We start from the raw sequence: 23,145 nt of genomic DNA on the forward strand, positions 1-23,145 counted from the left end.
ATACATATATGAAATTCTTTTGAAATTGTGCTGCAAGCCTGTGTCAGCACACGGTCCGTGGAAGGCAGCGTGTGGCCAGGTTTAAAGCAGAGTGTCCTCTCTCACCTGCCCTCTTGCTCTCTCTGATCTGGGTGCTTTGACTGCACACACATAGTATGTAGGCTAGGGACAAGTTCTCAATAGCTGCCTCTTGTTGCTCCTACTTTCTATGTAGCCCAGGCTGGCCCAGTGCGTGAACTCTCCCTGTCTTAAGCCCCCCAAGTGCTGGGATTACAGATGTGAGCCATATAAAGGAGTATCAGTGGTGTATACAGCTAGTGTATATATCAGGTACATCTTTTACATTTCAGTTATGTTTGTCTCTTGTGTGTATGTATGCATTTGTGTGCGTACTTGCACACACATTTGTGGAAGTCAGAGGACAACTTCACCTGATGGGTTCCTACCCTGGTCATTGGGCTTGGCAGCTCCTTTACCCGCTAAGCCATCTCACCAGCCTGGTGTACCCCCTTTACCCGCTAAGCCATCTCACCAGCCTGGTGTACCCCCTTTACCCACTAAGCCATATCACCAGCCTGGTGTACCCCCTTTACCCACTAAGCCATCTCACCAGCCTGGTGTACCCCCTTTACCCGCTAAGCCATCTCACCAGCCTGGTGTACCCCCTTTACCCACTAAGCCATCTCACCAGCCTGGTGTACCCCCTTTACCCGCTAAGCCATATCACCAGCCTGGTGTACCCCTTTTACTCACTAAGCCATCTCACTAGCCTGGTGTACCCCCTTTACCCACTAAGCCATCTCACCAGCCTGGTGTACCCCCTTTACCCGCTAAGCCATCTCACCAGCCTGGTGTATTTTAAATTATTTTTGTACTACTGGGGGTCAAACCCAGGACCTCGTGAATTACTGCGATTACAGGCCTGTGCCATCAGGTCCAGGCTTCCTAGCTTTCTGAATTGAAGTGTGATACACATAAGAGACTAAATAAGTGTGGGCTAACAGCGCCACCCATCCTGTATCACCAGTCACCCCCACTTTCTGGCGCCAGTTCTCCATCTCTTCCCCCGAAGGGCTTCTCACTGTATCCCAGGCTCGCCTAAGCCAAGGATGGCTTTGAACTCTTCGGATCCTCCTGCCTTCACCTCTTAGTTCAGGGATTGCAGGCATACATCCCTGAACCTGGAACCCTCACGACTTGGATTCCTGTGAATGGACTCCCTGGGTGGGTTGTTCCTACTGTGCCTGCTTCTCTCACTGGTCGTCTGGAGAGGCACATTTGTGTCTTCGTGGATGGTGGCAGGGGCATGTCCTCACGCTGTGTGATAGTTGCCCCGCATTCCTAACTGTCCTGTGGGAGGGCAGGCTGAGCCGAAGCCTGAGACAAGAACCAAGTGTTGAGAAAGCCGAAGCCCAGCCGTTGGTTTTGGAACAGGCTTTTGCTGCGTTGCCCAGACTGACCCTGAACTCACTTTCTTGTCAATCAGGCAGGCCTTGGACTCGAACCCAATAGTAAGATTGGCTAATGTTCCTCCAGGACCACTGGAGAAAACCTGACTATTAATAAGGATACCCAAAGACTGGAGACAGGGGATCAGCTGTGTGTCCTGCTCCCTTCACGGCTTTGCTCTGCTGTGGTGAAGGCGGTGCGGTCACTTTTTTGCCCTGTTTCTGCCAGGAGGGTGTGTCTTACAGAAATGACTGATCATTTGGTCGTTCATGTATTATTTATGCTCCATCTGCTTCCTGAAACAACTTGGTGATTTAGGTCAGCTTCGGTCACAGGATTTCTTGACCAAGGCATTAATAGGAGCTGAACTCAGATCTTTGTTCTTCCTCACAGTCAAGGTGAAAGGACAAGGCTCTTCTGGAATCAGGATTTTCATCTCATTGGCCGATAGCAGGAATTATGGTGACTCTGGCACCCAAATGTCCTGCCATAAAATCCTGCAGGGCATTGACTGGCCAAGGGAGAACCAGCCAACAACGTGGCTACTTTAAAATGCTCAAGTGATCTTTGTTTCTTCTCGAGATTTCTGTTTTGTTTTGACGAGACAAGGTCTTGCTATGTAGCCAAGGCTGACCTCAAATTTGTGATTTTCCTGGCTTAGCTTCCTTAGTGCTGGGATTATAGATTTGAGCCACCGTGCCTGCTATGTGCTTCCTCCCTCGCTGGGCAGGGCTGGAGGGATGAGGAGGTTTTGAAGGACTGGATGATACCGGCTTCCCTTCTGGATAGGGTTTGCTTTTCTTTCTATCTTTCTTTCTTTTTCTTTTATTTGAGGCAGCTCTGGTCTGGAACTTGCTCTGTAGATCAGGCTGGTCTCGAACTAGAGACTCGCCTACCTTTGATAATCCATTGCTGGGATTAAAGGCATGGACTACCACCGCCTGGCTGTGTTTGCTTTTCTTTAGAGCTTGTCCTCTCTCCACCTCCAACTCTGGAGGAAGAGTCACCCTCAGACTGGTGCTGTGGGAGAAATGAAACTGACCCCAATTGCCCAATGAGGAAGTTCTAATCTCTTCAGCATCTCCGGGCTATCAGCTACCAGAGCTCTCTAACGCGCCCTTGCCTTGGGTAGCCTGGCAGCCTTCTCTTCTCTGACCCCAGTTAGCTTTCTGCTCAGGTCTGCCTATGACTCCCCAGTCTGTTTTCCGCTTCTCATTCAGATAGAGACCTACAGGGAAGGCCTTCCCCTTTTTAAAATATGAGTTCTTGGGGTGGAATTCAGGTCCTTATGTTTTTAAGGCAGCTTTGCTAGCTGAGCTTTCCCTAGCCCCATCACCTGCTCTTTTTTTTTTTTTTAAAGCAAATTCTCACTCTATAGCCCAGGCTGGCCTAGAACTTACTCTGTAGCTGGGGCTAGCTTTCAGTTTGCTGCAATCTTCCTGTTTAAGTACTAGGCTCACGGGCTTGCTTCACTTGCCTGAAAGAATTGGCAGAGTAGAAGAAAATGACTGACTTAAGGCAACAAGACTCCAGGAACCTGGCCAGGTCTGATCACATTGTTAATGCCGTGGAACCCTGTTCCAGAGAGGGGTGAGGCACAGACTCCTCAACCCCAGCGTTGCCCATTTGGCCATCCTCAAATGTTCAGTGTAGCCAAGGGTGACCTTGAACTCTTGTTTGTCCTCCCTACACCTCCCAAGATCAGGGGTCACAGGCCTGACCACCTGCACTTAGGGCTTAGTATAATTTTCTATTAATTTTTTCATATCAATCAAAATACCATTGATGTTTATTCATTTTGATTATGTCTTTTCCCATTCCTCAGATCCTCCCAGATCCTCTCCAACTCCCTACCTACCCAGCTTGTTCTCTCTCTACCCTTCCCCAGAAAATCAAAATCAAAACAAACACAAAATCAATAAGAAAAAATAAACAGGGCTGGAGAGATGGCTCAGAGGTTAGGAGCACTGACTGCTCTTCCGGAGGTCCTGAGTTCAATTCTCAGCAACCACATGGTGGCTCACAACCATCTGTAATGAGATCTGGTGCCTTCTTCTGGCTTGCAGGCATGGAGGCTGTACACTGTGTACATAATAAATAAATAAATCTTAAAAAAAAGAAAGAAAAAATAAACACACAACTGAAATACAACTCCCTCAACACAGAAGAGGCTCTGCAAGTGCCTCCTGTGATGCCCGATTGCAGCCCAGACTGGAAACCCTTATCCCGAGAGGCCATTTGGAGACCCTGCAGGAGTTAGCCGAGACCCATTTAGCTGTGACTAAAGACTAGGGTGAAGGGGCTCTAACCTCTGGGAAAGCGTTCAGCCTGAAGTTGGGCAAATGCAGTGATCAAACACACACATTCACTCCACTTTTATGTTAGCTGCCCTAGAGCTCCCTTTCCTAAGCGTACTTGTGTTTTGGTTGGTGTCCCTGTACTGTGTGAAAGCAAAAACTTGTCCTGCCCCCCAAAGAGATCTTCCCTGACTACAGGCTTGTGTCCTCCTGGGGACAAATGAAAGGGTTCTGGAAACTGCTTTCACTTCTGGAGGTGGCCCTTGGCTGCCGTTCATCCAGTACAGTGTAACCACGGAGGGAGGAATGGGCACCCGTGGCATATTTAGGAAGCTATGGTGCTAGGTCTGGAGAAGTTCTTTCAAAGACAACAGTGATCAGGTCAGGAGGGGCCTTAGGTTAGTAGGCAGCCTGGAAATGTTTACCCTCTGCTAGTGGGTAAACATTTTTGTCTGCTACTGGAAGGTGATAAGATCTCCTGAGCAAAGGGTAAGAGGCCTCTAAGAAAGGGCAGCCTTTTAACTCATTCTTGGAGTTAAGAATGAGAACAATTAGCAATTAAAGCCCCGAAGGTGGGGCTGGGACTGGCTCAGTTGGTAAAGTACATAGCTTAGGAGCAGGAGGACCTGAGCTCTGTCCCCAAATTGCATGGTGTCCTTCTCTCTCTCTCTCTCTCTCTCTCTCTCTCTCTCTCTCTCTCTCTCTCTCTCTCTCTCTCTGTCTCTCTCTGTCTGTCTCTGTCTCTGTCTCTCTCTCTCACACACACACACACACATATGCACACACACACACACACACACACACACACACACACACACACTAAAATAAAAACTCAGGAAGTTTGAAGATAAGCCAAGAGAGATTGCTGCGGATTTGCTCTTTTGTAGACACAACTTCACACTTCGGAAGCGACCGAGAGGTCCATCACAAGGACTCAGATCTGCCATGTGGGATTTCGTCTACCTCCCTGGCAAACGGTGGAGAGGGGGTGTTCTCTCCTCTCTTGGAAACAGTAAAGTAGGGGCCTCTAATTCTGCCATGTTTCACATTTGAGGCGGTGCCTTCTGGAGAAGGATGCACCGCCCTGTGTCAGGATTCTTGGGTTATCTATTCCTTGGAAGTTAGCCCCTAGGCTGCCCCCATCACAAGAGTAAATCACTAGTGCCCTTCAGCATGGTGCCTTCTAGCTACGGTGTTCAGGAAGATAGGGTGAAATGCCTGTTGGGTGGGTTAATCAGGGTGTAACTGAATCGGAAGACCAGGAGCATTATTTCCAAAGTATGGGTTAGGTGTGGGGCAAGAAAAAGCTCAAGTCCTTGGAATAGCTGGGAGGCCTGAGTGTTGCCTTCTGGAGGGCCAGTGCAGGCTCTGGAGGAGAGGGGTCAGGGCTGGCGGAGAGGATGGGATACGCATGTAGTTTCAGGATCCTCAATGCAGCGGAGGACAGCTTGGATTTACGGCACAGATGGAATGTGGACGAAGAGCAGAGACACGCCCTATGACGGGGAAGTGGACAGAGGCTAGCTTCTGTGGGGCTTAGGATGTTTGATGGCTTTATTAGTCGTCGTTCTATTGTTCAGAAGAGACACCGTGACCAAGGAAATTCTTACGAAAGGAAGCCTTTAGCTAGGGGCTTGCTTACAGTTTCAGAGGTTTAGTCCATTATTGTCGTGGTCAAATCAGACAGGCGTCGCTGGAGCAATCACTGAGAGCTCCACCCTGATAAGACAAGTAGGGGGAAGAGGGCGAGCCTTCGAGAGGAGAGACACTGGTCCTGATATGGACTTTTGAAACCTCAGCTCACCCACCCCCAGTGACAGACTTCCTCCAATAAGACCTCACCTACTCCAACAAGGCTACACTTCATAATCCTTCTGATCTTTTGAAGCAGCTCCACTCCCTGTGACTAAACATTCCAGTATTTGACCCTATGGGGGCCATTCTTATCTAAACCACCACAGTGGGAAACCCCTAGCAGAAACTAAACACAGGAACAGAAGCGTCTACGTGGGGGCTGGAAAACTGATGGAAAGGTTAAAAATAGAACTGGGGATTGTGTAAAAACCAGGGAGGAGGTGATGGCTGCTAACCCTGGGGTGAGGGGTGATTGGATTGGCAGGACTGGTCATGTGAGGTGAGGCCAGTTTGGGCAGCAAGAGAAGAGGGAGGCCACAAGTCTCTGCCATAGGATGTTGTTGTTTTAATTTGATTTGTTTGAAAATGACTTCTCTTTCCCAACTGTCTCCCCCTAGTTCTCTATTCTCTAGAAATTAAGTTGTTTTTCTTGGTTTTTGGCTTTTGGGTTTTTTTTTTTGTTGTTGTTGTTCATTTTGATGAGTCATGTGTAGCCTCTAGGTGGCCTTGTGTGTCACAGGATGGCTTTGAACTGATCCTACTACCTCTGCCTCCAAAGTGTTAGAATTTGGAGACCCACCAGGCCTGATAGGTTTTGTTGCGTTGCCTTGTTTCTTGCAGTGTTGGTATTCAGCTGGCGTTTTATATATGCCAGGAAGTGCTTCATCACATGTTTTTAGTTGGAGTTCAACCGCCAGCTCCAGAGAACACGCACGCGCGCGCGCGCGCGCACACACACACACACACACACACACACACACACACGGCTTTAGTGTGTTGTTCAGGCTACCTTGGAACTGCAATTCTCCTTCCTCCGCCTCAGCTCCTGAATGCTTGAGTTACAAGCCTAAGTTTGTTTGTTTTTGAAAGGCTGAGTGATAGATATCTCATGACATGCAATACTATACTATTTATGACTATACTATAGTTCATTTAACCCATTGGTATCTATTGTCCCCGCTCCAGGTTGACCAATATCTGTACCACATGCGTCTCTCAGATGAGACCCTTCTGGAGATTTCTAGGCGGTTCCGGAAGGAGATGGAGAAAGGACTAGGAGCCACCACGCACCCTACTGCAGCTGTGAAAATGCTGCCCACCTTTGTGAGGTCAACTCCGGATGGGACAGGTACTGTGTGTGTGGGGGTGTGTGTGTGTGTGTGGGGGGGGTGATCACTCCAAGAATGCCTGAACTGGGAGTCCACTTGGTTGGCTTTGTTCAGGGACACAGAAAACTAGTCTCAGTCAAGAGCTTGGTTTCACCCTTAGAAGTCAATGCAGGCCGACGCAAACACCAGGGTCTGAGTGGAAGGCCGCTTGTGGGAATGAGATGGCCATCCAACAGCTTGGACAGCTGGGGTCAGAACTCTACTTTGTCAGCCTGCGGACAGCCATTGTTTTTCTTCTGCACATGTGTTGAGCAAGTTTTCTTGGCTCAGTTTGGGTTTCCCAGTTCCACATAGATAGCGCACCGTGCTGGTGGTTAGCCGTGACAACCATGGGGTGATGGGCACAGCTGTAGGCTATGGAAGCCACTCTCTGTCCAGCCTGTACCTAGTTCCATTCACAGTGTTTAGATTGTTTTATGAGCTCTATGAGAAAGTGCTATAAGTTCAAGCAAACTGGAAAAACATGTGAAGAGCCATCGTATATATACCAGTTTTGTGTGTGTGTGTGTGTGTGTATGTGTGTATGTGTGTATGTGTGTGTGTGTGTGTGTGTGTGTGTGTGTGTGTGGTTTTTCTGTGAAACAGTTCTGGCTATCCTGAATTCACTCTGTAGACCAGTCTGCCCTCAAATTCACAGAGATCCACCTACCTCTACCTCCCAAGTGCTGGGATTAAAGGTGTGTACCACCTTCACTCTGCCCAGTATTCTTAAAAATATTTGCTATATTTTTATGTGTATGAGTGTTAGGCCAGAAGAGGGCGTCAGATCCCCTGGAACTGGATTTACAGATGGTTGGGAGCTGCCATGTGGTGCTGGGAATCGAATCCAGGTCCAGACTAGCGGCCAGTGCTCTGAACTGCTGAGGCATCTGTCTCTCTAGCCCCGAAGGCGGCAATAAGAAGCTGTTGTTTGATCCTCTGTATGGATAATCTCTTTTATGATGCCATTAAGCGAGAGGGTTTTTTTTTTTTTTTTTTTTTTTGGTTTTTCAAGACAGGGTTTCTCTGTAGCTTTGGTGCCCGTCCCGGAACTAGCTCTTGTAGACCAGGCTGGCCTCGAACTCCCAGAGATCCACCTGCCTCTGCCTTCCGAGTGCTGGGATTACAGGCGTACGCCACTACCGCCCTGCTAGAGAAGTTTTTATTACACTGATGGAGATTGATATTGGAAAGATAGTGTTATTTGACTTTCTGGGGAGAAGTAGACAAACATCCATCTACTTAGGCCCCAACACAGACCAAAGAAACCACCTCACTGAAGTCCGGCCTGGTGAGCAAATGGGTTTATTGGGGTCACTTCCAGGAGCATGGGTGACTCAAAGACAGCTTCATGCCAGCAAAGCCCATCCCAGCATAGGTGATCACTTAGAAAAGCTGCAATCCTACAGCTCCCTGCCCAACTTGCCAGCTCCTATAGCCTTAGGGGAGGGGCCTTTTGCATTTGTGGCTTCCTGGTCTTCCTAAGTTTAGGTAACTTCCTGAACCCTTTGTATCCACCTGCTTCCTGAGTCTTACCAAGCTCCATTTAGGAAGGAACCTTCCAATGACAGGAAATAGTCTCATGACAGTTGAGTGAGGCTAGATCCCAGAGGGCCTTGCATGTGGGCCTCTGAAATGTAGTTTCCTTCTGTTGCTATGGTGGAGGTGATGGAAGTTTTGGAGGGGTGGGGTGTGCACAGAATCTTCAGGCCCATGTTAGTTCATCAGCACAGGTTGGGGTGTCTGGGAGACATAGTCAATGGCCTCGGGGGTCGGCATGATGGTCAGGGAAGAGAAGATTCAAAGCCAGTGGGTTGAACCTGCACCTTGGTTTTGGTGGCAGCGTCCCTGGAGGTAGAGTTGGGATTGAGCATTGGCAGAGAGACCTTGCTTATTTGTCCCCGGAATCATCTATGTTCTAGACCAGCACTTCTGAGGTTCACAAAAGGTGGGGTGCTAGTGTGAGTCTTTATCTGGGAGTGCGGGGAGAGCGCCCAAGCCATCGGAAGAATCACGAAGTGGACTCAGAACCTGAGGGAGGAGACAACTCTTAAGAAGTGAGCTGTGGCCAGTCCACTTGCAGTTCCCCAGGCTATGCAGGGTCTGTGGCCAGTCCACTTGCAGTTCCCCAGGCTATGCAGGGTCCGGTCAGTGAAGGCTGCTCTGTGTTTGTACCTGATCTTGTTGTGCCCTTGAGGAAAACCTTTTGAGAATCTCTGAGATCTGGTTTAACAAGATTTTTGTACAATTCCTAAAATAAGTATATTTGCTGAAGCCTTTTGACCCAGCCTGACCCCAGCAGTGAGCATGAGTTCAGGGTCATTGTCTGAATGAATGTGGGTCTTTCCCAGGCCTGCAAGGAGCCCCTTGAAGTGTTGGGGAGGAGGGGGCTGGGAGTTCTGCTGTGCTGTGCCCTCTAGATTGGTATGTTTACCAGTCCTCATTCTGATGGGAAACTGGGCCCCTATCTATGGTTCAGTGTGACCTTCTGATGAATGGATTGACTTCTGAAGGACAGAAGTATTTTGCTAAGAAACTGACGTACATTTTATGAGCTAGGGACTAATCCTGAGTGTCTACATGTGTTAAGATTTATTTATTTTTTAGCTGGACGATATTGGTGCATGCCTTTAATCCCAGCACTTGGGAGGCAGAGGCAGGTGGATCTCTGAGTTCGAGGCCAGCCTGATCTACAAGAGCAAGTTCCAGGACAGGCTCCAAAGCTACAGAGAAACCCTGTCTCAAAAAATGAAAAGAAAAAAGTCTTTACTTTTGTGTGTATGAATGTTGTGTTTGCATACCTGTCTGCCATGTGCTCTGTCGGGAGGTCAGAAGAGGGCACTGGGTCCACAGGAACTGGGATTACAGACTGCGCCATCGAGTGGGCACTGAACACTGATCCTCTAGAAGAGCACCAAGTGCTCAGCATGCTGAGCCACCTCTAACTCCAATTTGTTTACTTAAACAAAAATTCTATAAGGTATGTTTTTATTTATTTATTTATTTATTTATTTATTTTCATGTATGTTTATTTAGTGTTTGGGAGCACTTGAGTGAGTATCGAGGACAACTTGCTGAAGTAGGTTTTCTCCTACCATATGGATCCTGGGGATGGAACTTGGGTTGTCACGCTTGGCAACAAGTAAAGTACCTTTACCGTCAGAGCCATCTCACCAGCCCCTAAAAGAGATTTTTATCCTCGTTTGTAGAATATGAGGTTTTGATGGTCAAACACTTTGCCCAATTTCACACCACTAACGACAGGCTGAGGCAGGAACCAAACACGAATAGGCCAGAGTTACCAGGTGTGTGTGTGTGTGTGTGTGTGTGTGTGTGTGTGTGTGTAGCAAGTGCTCAACTCAAGCTTTTGAAATAAGATTGTGCTGGTGGTTTAGGTGACATGACAGACAGGTGACAAGTGGTGTATCTGACGACTTAACTCTGTTCCTTGAGTAAGCTCCGGTGTTCCTAGCCATGTTGTTTATAATGCCACCATATTGAAAACGTATCTTTGCCTGAAGGAACAGCGCATAACATTTACTTTATGCAAACGAGCCTGCCTACTACAGAGCTCACAACATAATGAGTTGCCGGAAGACACATTACCCCCTAGTCATTGGATACAAATAAAACTCAAATGCTTCAAAGCAAACTTGCACGAGGTACGGTCACATCTATCCTGAAGTCACTGAGACAGAAACTGTACTGTGTGTACCGGATAACAGATAGTCCCGTGATAAGGCTCTCTCAGCCTCAGTGATAGGTACTCCAGAAAAGGAAAGTTGATTTGCAGAGCAAGCAGGTGGTAGGCCAGCTCAGCACCAATGCCCAGCCCTGAAGGACACCCCCATCAGCCGGATCCACAAAGTCCTCTCCATGGTCCCCTCATCTGTGAGGCCGTGGTGTGCCACGCTCCCGTGTCCTGCCTTTGAAGAGTGAAAATTGTCCTCAGGGAGATAAAGCTTACGCAGATGAGACAATTAGAGAGTGATACCGGGCCATATAGTACAAGCACAGGCTGCGATAAGGGGAGACCAGCTTGGCTATAGGCTGGGTAGAAGCTGCCGCAGCCCCTTATCTTGGTTGCTGTGTATCATACATATATCCATGCCGCGGAGGCCTGAGTCAACAGCAGGCACACAAGCCAGTTAATAAGTGGGTTTCTGTGGTGCCACCAATCCGAGCAAAGATTGTGCTGATAGCCTCTATAGTGGGTGGTATTTACATATGTTGGGTACTGGGTCAAACACCTGGTCATTTGTTGTATATTGATTTTTTGTTGTTGTTGTCATTGTCGTTTTTTTTAGATAGGGCCATATATAGCCCGTGTACAGCAGTCCGCAGCGGCCGCTGGTGTTGGGTACTGTAGGACAGGCTGGGGCAGGTCCCTTTCTGGGAGTGTAGAATTTGTTATAAGGCCGGCTCAGAAACTGAATGCAGACGTCTACTTGGGGACCGAGTGAGGAACCTTGGAAGTTCATGGCTAGATGAACTGGTGGCCGGGAATGGTCCTGCGTTTCGTGAAGCCGATGCAATCCAGTTGTCTAGGTTTCCCAGCTTCACCACTTAATCCCATTACCTGTCTTCCTGTCCAGTGCCGCAGGCTGACCCCCTAGAATGCCGCCCCCGCTGCTGCTTGGCTGGGCTGCCATGCATTCTCTGTACGCCCATCCTCTGCAGTGCTTCTCACACTCCATCCTTGCAACAGCACGATTGACCTGTTTGGGAACAAGAGTCTTTGACAATGACATTTGCGAGATCCTGGCAGCCCAGGATGAGCTCTGCTGTAACTGCTTTCGCCATGACATATTTTGGCGTTATATAGTTATTATATAGTTATACCAGACCCGTGTCCTGCCATGCTGACACCTAGCCATGCCATGAACTTCACGTGTGCTCACCCATTTTCTCCATCTGGCAGCTTCATACTAAGTCTTGTTGCCTGTGCCTGAACGGTGTCCTTGTATGGGCAGAATTGATCATCTCTATACCACTTTGTATGGGCAGAATTGATCATCTCTGTACCATGACCCTTTCTCCTGGTTGGGCTGCAGTCAGAGGCTGGGTTCCAATCAGAACAACTGTGGAGCTCTGAGGAGCTGTCTTCAATGCCCACTGTTGATGTCAGGGAAATGTTTGATCCACAGACTCATGATGGAGTCAGGGTTTTTTTTTCTCCACCGTGTGACCCACTTCAGTACAAGCAGCCTATAGGCACAGGGGCGGGGCAATGGTTAGAAGGCACAGTTTGCTCTAACATGAGACACACGTTCTCACTCTCTCTTTTTTGAAGTTTCATTTTGTGTTTATTTTTAAGACCAAACAGCCCTGGCCGGCCTGGAATATGCTATGTAGACCAGGCTGGTCTTGAACTCACGGAGATCTGCCTCTGCCTCTTGAGTACTGGGATTAAAGGCATGCGCCACGACTTCTGTCCCTTCTATTTTAAATTATATATATATCTTTAGAGTGTGATGTGATTCAGTGCCCCGAGAGGCTACAAGAGGATGTCCAATTGCCCAGAGCTGAAGTTAAAGTAATTGTGTGTGGGTGCTGGGAACCAAACTCAAGCCCTTTGGAAGAACAGCACATGCCCTTAACCTCTGAGTCATCTCTCTAACCCCCAGGTTTTTGTTTTTTAACTTACAAAATAAGTTTTAATCATACGCTCTATATACAAGTTACTGGCCAGCCATTTTAATAAAGTGAAAAGTCGAAAACACAAAGTTGATGCCTTTTAATGATTGTCCATTGCCCCACATCTGTGACAAAGAGAAGGGGGGGGTCTAGAAACAGATTATTGAAGAGGGGCGGGGTCCAGTGTGAAGCTGGGGCCTGAGTGATCACCCACCACCACTAAAGTAGTGACTTTCAGCTGGGTACCATGGCTCATCCCTGTACTTACAGCACTCTGGGGTCTGGGGGAGGAGCCAAAGCAGGAGGATTGTGTGATTTTGAGGCCAGCCTAAGCTACAGAGTGAGGCCTCCTATAATCAAACTTAAAACAAAGGCCGGCGAGATGGCTCTGTGGGTAAAGGTAACTCAGCAACCTGAGTTTGGTTCCAGGGCCCAGCACGGTGAAGGAGCTGTCCTCTAAAGGCTACATCCACATACATAAGTACATGTAAATCAAAACCAAAGCAAATACTTCATTAATTGACCCCACCTCTATTTGGAGAATGTATCGCAGTTCTAAATTTAATTGAATGAAATCTTATGGTGCATAAACCCACAGAAGAAACAGAACCAGTGAGAAGAAATAAAACTGGAGATGGGGTCGAGTGAGCTACTATTTGGTCTCTCCCTCACCCTTGCTACAGGCAGACCTTGCCACTTTGAAGCATGCCTAGAACCATGGGAACTGAGTGGGATACCCCTTGTTTAGAAGGGGCTCCCAGAACCCACCATTTCTAAGTAGCCCGTTTAATCACCTGCTGTTGGGGCTTAGGAGCCACGCGCCAGCCCCACCCCTGACCAAGGACACTGCGGCTCCGAAACATGAGGCCAATCGCCTTTTTATTGCAAGGCACTCTTACAGAGCTCTGACTGGGCCTTCTGTGGCGTGTGCCCGACGGGAGAAGCAGGTGGCGATCTATTTTAATTAGTGGCAAGTACCTAATGGTTGAAAATAGACCCTGCTGGGACATTCAACTGGCCCCTGTCCCTCAACCTTAAAAACAAAATAAAACAAAGCAAGAACCCAGACGTCAGTGGGTACCAGGTTACCTGGGAGAAGTTTTTAAACAACCCTGGAGTGATGAATGGCCCAAAACAATTACGGATGTCATGGTACCTAAGATGACATTGTTTCACCTGTTTCAGATGGCTAGCCAACTGCCATTTCAGTGCCTGGCCTTCCCAGTGACAGGTGAGTTCCCAGGAGAAGCTGGAACCCTTTATCTCACTGACCTTATGGATCTGATAAGAGTCAAACAGAAAGTGGGCTGCTGGTTGTGTGGGCTGGGAAGTGAGTCAGCCAACAAGAGGCTGGACGGAGCAGCTTCGCCCTTCTCCCACCGGGCAGTTGGATGGAGGGGGCACCACCCTTCCCCTCTGTCGCCAGTACCTGTGCTGTGGGTGGAACTATTTTCTGGTTTATATTTTATGTATTATGTGTGTGGGTGTTTTTAAATGAAGAGCATTGGGCTGGAGAGATGGCTCAGAGGTTCAGTGCACTGGATGTTCTTCCAGAGGTCCTGCGTTCAATTCCCAGCATCCACATGTTGGCTCACAACCATCTGTAATGAGATCTGATGCCCTCTTCTGGCCTGCAGGCAAACATGCAAGCAGAGCACTGTATACATAATTTAAAAACAAAACAAAAAACCAAACAGCATCTTCCTCAGAGAGGCCTAGAGTGTCCTGTGAGGTGGGTACAGAGTGTGTTGGTATGGTACAAGAGAGTACTGGTTTACTTTGTGCATAGACAGGTAACCCCACATCAGCCAGCTTCCGCAGGTCCTGCTGTAGGGAAGGGCCTACCGCGCTTCTCCGTCTCACTTGCCTTCATCCCTCCACTCAGTATGGAAGATCTAGCCTCCAGCGGATCGGCTGGGCTCCTGGTAGAGATGGCGGAATCCTTGTTTCTCCTTCTTGCTACTCTATGGCTTCCAGGATTGAGAGTCACGAAAGAGGAGGGTGTGGGCCTGAAGAACAGGCACAGGTTTTAGAGTTGGCAGCCTTGGCATCAAATCCTACTTCTCTTTCACCCTTTTGTGACCTTAACCAAATGACTCAATTTTAGAGGCATCACTTCCTGACACACAGCCCAACTCGGGGGTGCTGTTGCCTCCAGGTTTTATACTCTTGGCATTGTAAGTGAAGAATTCCCTATTTGAGGGTTTATAGCTTTCCAGTAAGCAGCCTTGTTACTCATCGTCGAAAAATCCTTTGGCTAGGCAGCTCTGGACCTGAATATTGGCTGTGATCAAAGGCATCCGCCACTAACTTCTCCCAGCATATTCAATGTTTTATTACACTTGTTTGGTGTGTGTGTGCACCTGTGTGTTCTGGAATGCACGTGCGTGTGCAAGTGCCACAGAGTGAATATGGAGGTCAGAGGAGAGCTTGCAAGAATGCGTTCTCTCTTTTCCATCATGAGGGTTCCAGGAATCACACTCGGGCTGTCTGGCTTGGTGGCAGTCACCTTCACCCAGTAAGCCAACTCATCAGCTCTCATATTTTATTTTTTAAAAAGTGAAAGTTAAGATCCAGTGATAACAGCTTGCTTAACAGTATGAGAAGTCACCGGACCAGATCTCATAAAACCCTTGTAGTTGCCAGTCAAACGTCTTTCTAAAGAAGTGTGAGCCATTAGTGAATGAATTCAATGTGAGGTAGTGTTGTGCGCACTAAGTCACCTCAGAAACCAGCTGCAGTTACTTGGTATTCTCTGGAGAGCCTATTGGGTGTTTTTGCTAGTAGTTTTTTAAAGGTGTATTTTATTAGGCATTATTTTAAATTTTATTTTATTTTGAGATAGAGTCTTTGTAATCCTGTCCCAGAGTGCACTGTTTAAACCAGGGAGTCCTCAAACTCACAAGAGATCTGCCTGCCTCTGCCTCCAGATTAAAGTTCTGCATCATTATGCCTGTCTTAAAATTTATTTTTATTCGTATGTATGTATGTATGTGTGTGTGTATGTATGTATGTGTGTGTGTATGTATGCATGTGTGTGTGTATGTGTGTGTGTATGTATGTATGTGTGTGTGTGTATGTATGTATGTATGTATGCCTGCTTGTATGCCTGCGCACCATGTAAGTGTAGTGCCTGTGGATACTAGAGGAGGGTGTCTGGTCCTTTAGAACAGGAGTTTTAGATGGTGGGGAGCAACCCAATGTGGGTGCTGGAAGCCAGCCTCAAGTTTTCTGGGAGATCAGTGCTCTGTCATAACCCACAAGCCATCTCTTCAACCCTGGTTATGATTTCTTAAGGAATCTCTTCCCCCATTGCACTGAAACTCAGTTTGTACCTGTAGTGGCATTTCAAATGTATTTTAATAAATAAAGACCGCCTGAAGATCTGAGAGTAAAACAGCCCCACTGGTCAGCCTTACAGACCAGATTCTATCTCATTCTGAGATTCCTGGAGGCAGGATCGCTATTTCGGACTGAGGTCGAGGTAAGAGCCAGTACCTGGCTGCTTTGCTTTTCAGATCTTCATGTTGAACCCAAGTTTCTGACCCTGAGTTTTATTAATTATGTTTCATGGAGCTGAGACTAACTCTGTTTCCCACCTCTTAAGTATTGGGTTTACAGGAGTATATCACCATGCTGGGCTAGGAAACCCGCTCTTGGTGTGTTCCTTGCATCAGAACCTTTCTCCTTCCCTGCCATAGCCCCACTGATGTGTTTGCCCTTCACACTCACAGCCCGTCACATGCTCCCACGAACGCTATTCTGGGATGCTGGAATGTCTTGGAAGGATCCCAGTGGAGGTAGGGCTTGAGCTATAACTAGTAGTATTCAGAGTGACCAAGAAGAGTTAGGAGAAAAACTTTCAGACCAAGGAACGATAATGAAGGATAACAAGGACCCTGACACTTTCCCGATGGCTATCTGTGTCCATACATTCATATATAACCTAGTCCGTATTTCATCAAAACCTCATGAGCGCTGTGGGAAGTCAGCACTATAGCTGTGAGGAACATACCCAGAGGGCCCCATGCAGTGCCCAGGCCACTGCTGAGCCAGAATTCATAAATCCTGGTCACCATGTATAAAGTTTGTCACTTAGTCTCTGCCCTGTGGGGAATGGTCATGAGCCATACAGAGATTGGGTCCCTCTGTTGCCCTTTGGGGTCATCATGTGGTTTCTGGAGTCACTGCTTCATGCTCTGAACTGAGAGAGGATCCAGTCCTTGGTCACGAGTGTGTGAGGAGCATGTGCTGAAGAGAGGAGAGGAGAGGGGAGGGGAGGGGAGGGGAGGGGAGGGGAGGGGAGGGGAGGGGAGGGGAGGGGAGGGGAGGGGTGTGTTCTGAAAGAATGGTGAGTGTCCCTCTTTAGTCTGTCAGAAAATACAGCTGAATCACATTCCTGATGGAGCCATGCCGGGCTGAATCCAGCTGGGCCGGTCTTCATAACCAACCGTCCCCCACGGTCACTGATTCAGCGGATCGTGTGTATCCCAGACCTCAAAGTGCTGATGAGGCAGCTCACCCTTCATTTTCTCTTTCATTCCCCTGACAACCACCACATAGTGTTTCCTAGAGTCTGGCTGAGGCCCCATGGCCGGTGGTGGTTCAGTACTTGAGTGTCTAGAAAAGTCATCTGAGGCCACGAGGAGGGGGTGGACAGAACGCCCCCCCCCAACCAAACAAGGCTGGCATTGCTTTAGTACGCCAAAGGAATTGGCACCTAGTGCGAGCAGTGTGGCGATGCCCTCTGAAGCCCAGTAGTGAATGGAAAATTGGTACCTGTAGGAAGAATGCCGAAATCTGCAGCATTGACTCCAGTGGCTTTCCCCTAAAAGGTGTCTGTCATCTCTCACCATATGGGGTCTGGGAGACTTGTCCCAGTAGGTGTGAGACCAACTTTGCCAAGAGCCTGGTGCTTACTGTGTCTTTTAAGATCTTGCTGTAGTTCTGGATGATTCAAGAACATTACCTAATTGTCTCAAAATAATCGTGGGAGGTGTGATGCTCGTATTTTACAGAACAGAGGCCAAGGAACCAAATTCTGTGTGCCTGGAGTAAAAGAGGTTTTAGGCTAAAAAGTAGCCAGGCATGGCTTCTCACATGTGATGTGAGTTTCACTAGCTCTGCACCAGACAGACTGTGTGTGTGTGTGTGTGTGTGTGTGTGTGTGTGTGTGTGTGTGAGAGAGAGAGAGAGAGAGAGAGAGAGAGAGAGAGAGAGAGAGAGAGAGTCCTGAGGAGTCTCAGGTGGCTGACACTTACCCCAAGCTACTACTTTCGGCTTTGCATTTTAGGGACATTAGACATTGTATTCAGGGAGCTGCTAAGATGTGGCTATTCTGGGGGGAAGGGGGTAGCCATTTGCGGGAGGGAGGCAAGGTGCTTAGGGAGCCCAGGGAACCTGGGCACAGACGAAATTCTTTAGTTTATTTAGTCAGAACATGTCTTTGACTCTCCCAGCCAGACAAGATCAGTGTTGACCAGCACATTAAGTGAGTCTCCCCTCCCCCACCGAGAACAAACCCTATCCCTGCAGAGGAGGTGAGGCTGGGAGCCAGAAGGTGAGGCAGGTGGCCGGGAGAGGCTACAGTGGAGTGAGCGCTCTCTCATCTGTCTCTCCTGTGGCCTCCAGACTTCTTCCGCATTTTCATGCTGTGCCCACTGCCCTGTGCCTCCCAGCAGCTGCCTGTGTCATTGACCCTCTCTGGGGTGCTTCCTCTCCCTATTGCTAGTGCCTGGTGGGATAAAGCCTACAGGCCAAGCTGTTTTCTCAATGGACGTTCTTCTTCCCAAACAACTCCAGTTCTAAGTCACTGGCAAGCCAACCAGGCAAGCAGGAATATGAAATTGTTTCATTGTTCGTGTGAATTGCAAAGTAATAAAAAGATATCTTATCATTAAGAAAACCAAACATAATTGGGCGGTGGTGGTGCACACCTTTAATCCCAGCACTCAGGAGGCAGAGGCATGCAGATGTCTGTGAGTTCGAGGCCAGCCTGGTCTACAGAGCGAGTTCCAGGACAGGCTCCAAAGCTACACAGAAAAACCCTGTCTTGGAAAAGGAAGGAAGGAAAGAAGGAAGGAAGGAAGGAAGGAAGGAAGGAAGGAAGGCAAGCATGAAACTGGGTATGACAGGGCATGCCCATAATCTTAGGGCTCTGGAGGCAAGCCTGGAATACTCTATGAGACTGTCTCAAAGAAAGAAAGAGACCGATGTGTCTGGAAAAAGTGAACCAATTGACCGCCCTCACCCATGGGTGACTGATGCTCATGGACGACTCGAGGGTTGAAGTCTTGACTGGTCTCCCGGAGGCCGTTTGCTCTTGTCTTTCTCCATATTAACAGTGGCCCCTCTTTTGTCTACAGAACATGGAGAGTTCCTGGCTCTGGACCTTGGAGGAACCAACTTCCGTGTGCTTCGAGTAAGGGTGACAGACAATGGCCTCCAGAGGGTGGAGATGGAGAACCAGATCTATGCCATCCCTGAGGACATCATGAGGGGCAGTGGAACCCAGGTACAGTCTTCTTATTGGGACAGCAGCTGAGCTACCAATACCCGTGGGACACCCTGCACCTTCTCCCACCACAAGACAGTCCCTAGGACATCCTGGATACTGTCCCAGCTGTAAGGTTTTCCAGGGGGAGAGCCCTGACTATCTCTGCCATGTTCTGTGTCCAGAGGGCACTTGGCTGGGAGAGGTGGGACCCTCAGTTGGTTATGGGCTTCTTCCCCCCAGCAGACCACTCCTGGGGAAAGCATGCTCATGGTGAGCTGAGGAAGCGAGGAGATATTTTCAGACCCTTGGTCTCTGGGCGTGGCTCTGAGGCTATCCTGCATCCTTTGGCAGCTGGATACTTGGGGTTGTGGGCATTTTGGTTCTGCTGAGGGGGTCTCATGGCTGTTGTGTGGTGTCAGGAAGAACACTGTCTGCACAGTGGCAGGGTGTTTGCTTAAAAGATTAGGTCCTGTATTGGGACAGCCTTGCTGTGTGATTCTGAGCAAATGATGACACCTCATGGTGCCCCAGTCTGTAGAGAGGAATGGTGGGGTAATAGTTAGGTCCTGCGGCTGCTCAGAGGGCAGGGGTGTGGCTAGTGCCACAAGTGGCAAGCACACTAGTGTTTGCTGTTTCTCTGTGGGAGTTTTCCTCTTTTTCACATTCCTTCCTGGCCTCAGTCTCTGGCCAGCAATGGCGTTGTTCCCCTTCATGAAGAATGTGATCACCTTTTCTTTAGGTTGCTTGTCTCTCATTCTGGGCCCTGCTCCCAGATGATAAATATTTGAGAACCAAATAAGACAAAGTCAAAAACTGTAGCAGAAGTTTGGCTGTGGTTGTGAGAAAGACTTTCAGTGTCCTAACAATGAGCTGGACGATTCTCCCATCTCCATAGATGGCTACTTACTCTTTAACCACACAAGGTGCCCAGGTACGCCATGGTCTTGGCAGCTTCCCCCCAGGAGTCTGGCTAGGGCTTGGGACGCGAAGTGACAGTTGCACTGTGTCTGTCAACCTAGAAAGAATCTGTTTCAGGATCCAAGAAGTTAAAATTGACTTTGAAATCGCTCAGACTGGCAGAGCCAGATACTCAGCTGTAATCCTAGCTTCAAGAAACTGAGCCTAGAGGATTGAGAATTCAAAGCCAGTCTAGGCTATATATAGTGTGACATTGTTTCCAAATGAAAATAATTAAAATATGATATCTAATAAAAAAAACTCAAACTACTGAGTTAGAAGGCATGAAGAAAATCATTTCTATTCTTTTTTTCTTTTTAGCTGTATTTATTTATTGTGTGTGTCATGTAAAGATCACAGGGCAATTTGTGGGACTCAAATAACTGAATCTACCTGTCCAGGGTGTCACCTGTCTTCTGGTCACTGACTTCCTGTTCAGAGCAATCTTGATAACCCCTTCCTCATCAGCCTTCTGCCACACCCGCTGGGGTTTATGAGGTGTAGCTCTTGGGAAGAGGAGTGAGCTGGTCCTCTGTCAATAAGAAGCAGGAAAAGCTTGGAGCACAGGCTGGCAGGCTTGTGCCCTTTGAGCCTTTTTTATGGCAGCAAAGTGTTGACTTTCCCAGCATCCTATCCTGATCCTCAGACAGCAGGAAGAGTTAGTCTTCCAGTTCAAGGGAGCAATCGTCTCCTTTTCCTTCTAGAAAGCCTATAGGTGTTTGATCTTGACACCAACTCAGAACCCTTTGCAACACATTTGTCTGCCCTATTGCAAAGCCATGAGTCACCTGAAGCATGGCAAACTTATGTGACTGACAAGCCGGATTCAGTTTAACCTAATGACAGGCTCTGGAGAGGGAGCCCGGGCTGGCCCCAAAATTCCCCATTCTCCTGTCTCAGCCCCCTGAGTGCAGGGCCTTTTTTCTTGCTTTTTGTAAGAAAGGCAGAACAGTGTTCAGGGCTGGGAACTGGGCAGACATCTTGCTCCCCATCCTAGATAAAGGCTCCTTCAATCCCCATGATTGCTTGATTTTTCTATGACTTCTCTTTGGATAAAGATTCTCACCCTGAAGGCTGGGGCTGGGGCTGTGGCAGAGCACACACACAACATGCACGAGGTCTTAGTTCTGTCTTCAGCACTGGGGAAAGTGTACAAACGAGCATCGGAATAGGGTTCTATGAATGTGTTTAATATGCCCCATATTTGTTTCAGCATGGGCAGAGCTTGCTGCTCTCTCTCTTGCTCTCTCTCTCTGCCCTATCTGTATATTAAACTTTCAGCTAGCTCAAGGGAAGATGGCCTGTCTTTGCCAATGATCCTCTTGATGATAGCTTTGTCTGTGCGCTTGCCTTGGATTGGAGGTTCAAAGTTCAGCATCAGCTGTGGTTACCCTTGCGCAGAATGAGACAGATGGACAGGATCCACGTGGGAGTTCAGTGCGGGCTGGCTCCTCCTAGATTAGGCTGGCTTCCTTCCTGACTCCACACCTGCCCATCACCCCAGACATCAGGGAGCCAGTGGCCTTTTAACCCCCATCCCTTACGGTGGAAATGTGGAAATCTGCTTCAGGATTCCACAGTGAACTTGCGGCTTGGTCTCCCAGAGGGGTGTGTGAAGGCTGGAGGATATCACAGAGTAGTCCTGCTTTCTCTCCATCATGTGGGTCCCAGGGATTGAACTCAGGCCACATGTTGGGTGCCAAGTGCCTTAACTCTCTGAGCCATCTCACCAGCCCCTTTGCTTCCTTCTAGGAAGGAACATGCGTGTCCTCATTCTCCCTACTTTGCTTCCTTTGCTTTTAGATTTTTGCCACCTGGCCTCTTGTCCCTTGGAGTCTGTTCAGCCTCTTTGGCTTCTGCTTCCTTTTTAGACCACATGGCCCCTGGCCTCGGTCTCTCAACATCTGGAGAGTTACCAGCTTCTCTTTGAGTGGGTGAGGAGGGGCCTGCGTGGTGGTGAGCTCTAGCCTGCTGGAGGCCTGACTTGTCAGGAGCGCAGCTCTGCGAGGCTCAGTGATGTGTGGGCCCCGCTCAGTGCTCTCACTTCCCTGGCTTTCATTCTGAAACCAGAAAACAGACATAGGGGCTCTGGGAAATGACTTAGTGGTTAAGAGCCATTGCTGCTTTATCAGGGGACAAGAGTGTGGACCCCAGAATCTACAGAGGGCCCCCGACAACCCCTGTAACTCTAGTTCTAAGGGATCACTCTCTTCTGACCGCCCGGGCAGACAAACACACATCTATACACAGAAAAGAACTTAGAATAAGATAAGCAACGGAACCAAAAATAACTTCTCTGAATGCCCCTCCCCCCAGGAATTAGTTTTCTCTCACAGAGGAAAAATATGAAGGTTGCTTATTTTTGTTGAGTTGGTTCATCAAGAGCCAACAGAAAGTATTCTGTCCCTCCTCCATCAAGAGTCAGGGGTGCCAAAGCACTTCTTGGCAGTGAGGTTGGCATTCTATTCTGGGAAGATAAGTCGCACTTCCATGATGGCCAGCGGGGGATGCTCTGTCCTCGGGGAATATGTGGACTTTCTGATTGCTACTTCCCCTGACTTATGGGCTCTTCTGACTGAGAGTCACATAAAGGCCTTCAGTGGAAGACTCCATCTGACGAACACTAATTAGCGTTATACCTTTGTGCACACGGAGACTGAGTGCAGATGTCATAATCCTTTTAACAGGAGAGCAGATGATGGCTTAAGTTCTAGTAGTTTGTTTTTTAATAAGTTACGCGTTACTGTAACAAGTTACATTAGAAAGTCAGGGTTTGTTTTGCCTCGGGGTTAGAGGATACAGTCTGTCTTGGTCAGGAAGATGGAGGCAGGAGCCTGGTCACATTGTGTCCACAGTCAGGAGCAGAGAGATGGGTAAAGGTGCTGCTCACTCTTTTAATCCAGGACCCAGCCTGTTGCAAGGGTGCCACCATGTGTGGGGTAGATCTTCGCACCTGAACGAGCCTAATTCAGAAACACCCTCACAGGCACGCTTAGAGGTTTGTCTTCTAGGTCACGCCAGATTCCGTCAAGCTGGCAATCCGTGTAAAACCGCCACACCAAGTCTCTTTCCCTCTGCGTTATCCTGCTTCCCGGCTCACTTCCTGTTTGTGTCCTCAGCTGTTTGACCACATTGCCGAGTGCCTGGCCAACTTCATGGACAAGCTACAAATCAAAGCGAAGAAGCTTCCCCTGGGTTTTACCTTCTCGTTCCCCTGCCACCAGACGAAACTAGATGAGGTACAGCAGGCTGAGATGCTTGTGGTGGCATCGGGCTTGGGCTTGTGAGGGCAGGGGAGGACTCCTGA

The 23,145-nt window shown here is 48.5% G+C and overlaps 1 protein-coding gene across 1 annotated transcript in view; it reads left to right on the forward strand.

The window, feature by feature from the left end:
• The window catches only part of Hk2 (hexokinase 2), a 52,080-nt gene that overhangs the window by 10,072 nt on the left and 18,863 nt on the right, over window positions 1-23,145 (forward strand). Inside the window, exons 2-4 of the mRNA XM_075983783.1 lie at window positions 6,567-6,729; window positions 18,751-18,899; window positions 22,958-23,077. Of these exons, the coding sequence (XP_075839898.1) occupies window positions 6,567-6,729; window positions 18,751-18,899; window positions 22,958-23,077 (432 nt within the window). The remainder of the gene's footprint in view (window positions 1-6,566; window positions 6,730-18,750; window positions 18,900-22,957; window positions 23,078-23,145) is intronic.

Source organism: Microtus pennsylvanicus, chromosome 8 (genome assembly GCF_037038515.1).
Source record: "Microtus pennsylvanicus isolate mMicPen1 chromosome 8, mMicPen1.hap1, whole genome shotgun sequence".
Taxonomy (NCBI): domain Eukaryota; kingdom Metazoa; phylum Chordata; class Mammalia; order Rodentia; family Cricetidae; genus Microtus; species Microtus pennsylvanicus.